At 55.4% G+C, this 6000-nt stretch overlaps 1 protein-coding gene across 1 annotated transcript in view; it reads right to left on the bottom strand.

Annotated features, from left to right (window-relative positions):
- Nucleotides 1–6000, bottom strand: part of plcd4b (phospholipase C, delta 4b) — a 105009-nt gene that overhangs the window by 22244 nt on the left and 76765 nt on the right. Inside the window, exon 9 of the mRNA XM_038790315.1 lies at nucleotides 971–1118. Coding sequence (XP_038646243.1) covers nucleotides 971–1118 — 148 coding nt within the window. The remainder of the gene's footprint in view (nucleotides 1–970; nucleotides 1119–6000) is intronic.

The following is a 6000-nucleotide window of genomic DNA, read 5'->3' on the forward strand; positions in this document are numbered from 1 at the left end:
TAATTAAAGCCTTTGTATTACCAATCATCTCTCTCAAGTTGTAATTGAGGGCATCTCAGTAACATTCTGTCACGCAACGGTTATAGGGTTAGAACTATCCTAACCCTGTGCTGTACCTGTCCTGGGAGTGTTTGATGGGGACAGTGTAGAGGGAGCTTTACTCTGTATCTAACCCCGTGCTGCATCTGTCCTGGGAGTGTTTGATGGGGACAGTGTAGAGGGAGCTTTACTCTGTATCTAACCCCGTGCTGTACCTGTCCTGGGAGTGTTTGATGGGAACAGTGTAGAGGGAGCTTTACTCTGTATCTAACCCCGTGCTGTACCTGTCCTGGGAGTGTTTGATGGGGACAGTGTAGAGAGAGCTTTACTCTGTATCTAACCCCGTGCTGTACCTGTCCTGGGAGTGTTTGATGCCGACAGTGTAGAGGGTGTGGTGTTCTTTGAATGGTTCCTAGAATGGTTGGCATAGCGCTCACAAAGACCACAACTAGGTTTGTATTAAACAAAGCTGAAGATTTATTTACACTACTTAATTAAATTTGACCTCTCACTTCTGTATAATAAACAATTGACAATAAGTATACAATCTACACTCATCTACCACTAATCTCTACAGTAATACAAAACCTATGATCTGCTCTCACTCACACTATCTTTCCTACAGTCTTTCTCCTGGCCTTCTCCTCAACACTCTCCCAGAATGCTTAGCATCGTGTGTTATATAGTTCTGCATCTAGCTCCCTCTAGTGGTTGATTCGGACATAACATTAACCCTTACAGTTCTGTACATTTCTCATAATGTCACAAAGGGAGCTGAAGGTACGGTCGCCAATAGTGGTGGGATGGAAATACAACTCAGATTAACATGGTTTAAGCGCCCGTGTTTTAAACATCCACAGCACTGGCACCGTCTGGGACGATAGTTGGCTGTCAAGGGTAAACGAGGTCAGTGAAATGTTGGTAAATATACCATTATTGTCGATGTATTTTGTTTCCTGTTTGACACTGTCCATGGGCACACCGTGAATCTCCACTCGCACCAATGGATCAACGATCGATCCCTCTTTGCTGTTCTCCACTTTGGGAAGTTGCTGTGCACTGATCACCTGGAGAGGGAGACAGAGAGCGCAAATGAGAGGGTGTGAGAGAGGGAGAGAGAAGGAGAGAGTGGGAGTGAGAGGGAGTGGGAGAGAGGGGGAGTGAGAGGGAGTGGGAGAGAGAGGGAGAGCGCAAATGAGAGGGAGTGAGAGAGGGAGAGAGAAGGAGAAAGTGGGAGTGAGAGGGAGTGGGAGAGAGGGGGAGTAGAGGGAGTAGGAGAGGGAGTGAGAGAGGGAGGGAGAGCGCAAATGAGAGGGAGTGAGAGAGGGAGAGAGAAGGAGAGAGTGGGAGTGAGAGGGAGTGGGAGAGAGAGGGAGAGCGCAAATGAGAGGGAGTGAGAGAGGGAGAGAGAAGGAGAGAGTGGGAGTGAGATGGAGTGGGAGAGAGGGGGAGTGAGAGGGAGTGGGAGAGAGAGGGAGAAAGGGAGAGAGTGGGAGTGAGAGGGAGTGGGAGAGAGTGGGAGAGAGGGGAAGTGAGAGGGAGAGAGAGGGAGTGGGAGAGAGAGGGAGTGAGTGGGAGTGGGAGAGAGAGGGAGTGAGAGGGAGTGGGAGAGAGAGGGAGTGAGAGGGAGTGGGGAGAGAGAGGGAGTGGGAGAGAGAGGGAGTGAGAGGGGGGAAAAAGAGAGGGAGAGAGTGGGAGTGGGAGAGAGAGGGAGTGGGAGAGGGAGCGAGAGGGAGGGGAGAGGGAGCGAGTGGGTGGGAGACAGTGAGTGGGAGAAATAGTGAGTGGGAGAAAGAGGGAGTGGGAGCGAGAGGGAGGGAGAGAGGAGAGGGAGAGAGGGGGAGAGAGAGAGTGGGTGGGAATCTGAAAATTCTTCCAACACGGACAGAAACAGGCGGCCTGCGAGGGGGAGAATCCTGGTGAACTTTATGGGATGTGGGCATCGCTGGTTAGACCAGCATTTATTGCCCATCCCTAATTGTCCTTCAGAAGGTGTTGGTGAGCTGCCTTCTTGAATCTCTGGAGTCCTTGAGATGTAGGTACACCCACAGTGCTGTTAGGGAGGGAATTCCAGGATTTTGCCCCAGCGACAGTCAGGGTGGTGAGTGACTTGGAGGGGAACCTCCAGGTGGTGGGGTTCCCAGGTATCTGCTGCTCTTGGCCTTCTAGAGGGTAGTGTGTGTGGAAGGTGCTGCCTAAGGAGCGTTGGCGAGTTACTGCAGTGCATCTTGTAGACGGTACACACGCTGTTACTGTGCGTCGGTGGTGGAGGGTTTGAATGTTTGTGGAAGGGGAGCAATCAAGCGGGGCTGCTTTGTCCTGGATGGTGTTGAGCTTCTTGAGTGTTGTTGGAGCTGAAGTCATCCAGCCGACTAGTGAGTGTTCGATTACACTCTTCCCCAGGGAGCAGTGGAGGCTGGGCTACGGAATGTATTCAAGATTGAGTTAGACAGTTTTTGAACGACAAGGGACCGAAGGGTTGTGTGAGGGCAGACAGGAAAGTGGAGTTGAGACCATGACCAGATCTGCCATGATCTTATTGGTTGGTGAAGCAGAGTCCGGGGCCGAATGGCCTCCTCCTGCTCCTGAATCCTACGTTCCTACCTTGGAGGGCTGTCCGGCTGGGGAAGGCTGCACCACCTCAATGTCAGGTTTTGTCAGCTGATGCCCCTGTGAGATACCTCAGCTTTGCTCCATTAAAGGCTCTCTGTAATTGCAAGTTGTTGTTGGGATTCTGGAAAGCCAATGCACTGTGATGCCTATCAATTACGACGAGACGAGAGTAGAGTGTGATTGAGGCTTTATTACGCAGAGATGTGTAGCCTCTCACAGCAGCTGCCGAAATGGCTGCAGCTCGGAGAGCCCACACATTTATACTCCGCTTACTGGGCGGAGCCAGCAGGCAGGGATCTACCCCCGTACCTGTAGCACAGGAGCCTTACCGTATTACATCTTGTATGTGATATATATAAACAGTGGTCACTACCACATTCACCCCCTGTTAAAAAAGGAGTCCAGTGGGGATGGTGGAAGGCTATTTACATGCATTTTAAGGTACTCATTTTGGGGAAAGTTCACAAATTCGGCCGATCGGGCGCCTTGATCCTCTGTTGTGAGCACCGCAGTCCCGGTGGCGATGCAGGCGTCAGCTCGGTCGCCGGTGACTCCGGGAGCGTGTCGACCTATCTTCATCCCCGCGTGGGACCAAGTGGAGGACGGATCGTCCTGGAGCGGGGGCTGTGGTGGGGTGCGCTGGGGGGAGGAAGGGTGGCTCCGGGACGGGGGGGACCCTGCTGGTGCCAGGTCCCTCAGGGAGACTGTGTCTTGGCGGCCGTCAGGGTACGCCACGTAGGCAAACTGCGGGTTTGCATGGAGCAGCTGTACCCTCTCGACCAACGGGTCCACCTTGTGGAGCTGCCCGTGCTTTCGGAAGAGAACAGGTCCTGGAGCTGCCAGCCTCGTTGGGAGCTAAACCCTGGAGATGGACTTCCTGGGGAAGGCAAGGAGACGTCAGTGGGGGGTTGCATTAATCGCAGTGCAAAGGAGCGATCGGATGGAGTGAAGGGAGTCGGGGAGGACCTCCTGCCAGCAGGAGGCCGGGAGATCTCTGGACTGTAGGGTCAGCTGGACGGCCTTCCAGACCGTCCCGTTCTCCCCCTCCACCTGCCCGTTTCCCCGGGGGTTGTGGCTGGTCGTCCTGCTCGAGGCAATACCCCTGCTGAGCAGGAACTGACGCAGCTCATCGCTCATAAATGAGGATCCCCGGTCGCTGTGGATGTAGGTGGGGAAACCGAACAGGGCGAAGATGGTGTTGAGGGCTTTGAAGACGGTGGCAGACGTCATATCGGGGCATGGGATGGAGAAGGGGAATCTGGAGTATTCGTCGACCACGTTAAGGAAGTGCGTGTTTCGGTTGGTGGAGGAAGGGCCATTTGAAATCCACGCTGAGGCGTTCAAAGGGGCTGGAGGCCTTCACTAGGTGCGCGGTCTGGCTGATAGAAGTGGGGTTTGCACTCCGCACAGACCTGGCAGTCTCTGGTGATAGCCCTGATATCCTCGATGGAGTAGGGCAGTTTGCGGGACTTTATGAAGTGAAAGAACCGGGTGACCCCTGGGTGACAGAGATCGGCGTGTAGGGTCCGGAGTCAGTCCAATTGTGCGCTGGCACATGTACCTCGGGAGAGGGCATTGGGGGGCTCGTTGTGCTTACCAGGGCGATAGAAAATCTCATAATTGTATGTGGAGAGCTCGATCCTCCACCTCAAGATTTTATAATTTGTGATCTTGCCCCGCTGTGTGTTGAACATGACGGCAACCGACCGTTGGTCAGTGAGGAGAGTAAATCTCCTGCCGGCCAGGTAATGCCTCCAATGCCGCACAGCTTCTACTACGGCTTGGGCCTCCTTCTCGACTGAGGAGTGCTGAATTTCGGAGGCATGGAGGGTGCGGGAAAAGAATGCCACGGGCCTGCCTGCCTGGTTGAGGGTGGCGGCCAGAGCGACGTCTGATGCATCGCTCTCGACTTGGAAGGGGAGGGCCTCGTCGACCGTGTGCATCGTGGCCTTGGCGATGTTGGCTTTGATACGATTGACGGCCTGGTGAGTCTCGGCCATCAGTGGGAAAACGGTGGAGTGAATGAGTGGGCGGGCCTTGTCCACATAGTTAGGGACCCACTGGGCGTAGTATGAGAAGAACCCCAGGCATCGTTTGAGGGCCTTGGGGCAGTGGGGGAGGGGGCTCATGCGACCGCGGTTGGGCCCCAGGACACCATTTTGCACCACATAGCCGAGGATGGCTAATCGGTTAATGCTGAACACGCACTTCTCCTTGTTGCAGGTTAGGTTGAGCAGTTTGGCGGTGTGGGGGAATTTGGAAAGGTTGGCGTTGTGGTCCTGCTGGTCGTGGCCGCAGATGGTGACACTATCCAGGTACGGGAAGGTGGCCTGCAGTCCGTACCGGTCAACCATTCAGTCCATCTCCCGTTGGAAGACCGAAACCCCGTTAGTGACGCCGAAGGGAACCCTAAGGAAGTGGTAAAGGCGGCTGTCCCCTTCAAACGCGGTGTACGGGCGGTCCGCCTTGCGAATGGGAGCTGGCGGTAGGCAGATTTCAGGTCCACTGTCGAGAAGACCCGGTACTGTGCAATCAGATTGACCATATCAGATATGCATGGGAAGGGGTACGCGTCGAGCTGCGTGTACCGGTTGATGGTCTGACTGTAGTCAACGACCATCCTGTTTTTCTCCCCGGTTTTCACAATTACCACTTGGGCTCTCCAGGGGCTGTTGCTGGCCTCGATAATACCTTCCCATGGCATGCTGCTGGACCTCAGACCTGATGAAGGTCCTGTCCTGGGCGCTGTACCGTCTGCTCCTGGTGGTGACGGGTTTGCAATCCGGGGTGAGGTTTGCAAACAGGGAAGGAGGGTCGACCTTAAGGGTCGCGAGGCCGCAAACAGTAAGGGGTGGTAGGGGCCCGCCGAATTTCAGGGTTAGGCTCCGGAGGTTGCATTGGAAGTCCAGGCCGAGTAGCAACGCAGCGCAGAGGTTGGAGAGGATGTAGAGCCGGAAGCCGCTGAACTCGACGCCCTGGACGGTGAGGGTCGCGATGCAGTACCCCCGGATCTCCACGGAACTTACCGTATCAGGGTGGATGAAGCTCTCTGTGCTCCCAGAGTCAAGAAGGCACGATGTCTTGTGCCCATCGACCGTTACCATCGTCGACGCGGTCGCGAGGTTGTGCGGCCGGGACAGGTCGATCATGATGGAGGCGAGCTGTAGCTGGCGTTGGAAGGCGGTTGCAGGCGATGAGCGGCCCGATGAGGTGTCCGACAAGCAGGGGTCCTGAGGCGGGGAAGATGGCGGCGCCCACGGGCCGCACGTGTCCTAAGGCGGGGAAGATGGCGACGCCCACGGGCCGCACGTGTCCTAAGGCGGGGAAGATGGCGACGCCCAGGGCCGC

Source organism: Scyliorhinus canicula, chromosome 2 (assembly GCF_902713615.1).
Source record: "Scyliorhinus canicula chromosome 2, sScyCan1.1, whole genome shotgun sequence".
Lineage (NCBI taxonomy): Eukaryota > Metazoa > Chordata > Chondrichthyes > Carcharhiniformes > Scyliorhinidae > Scyliorhinus > Scyliorhinus canicula.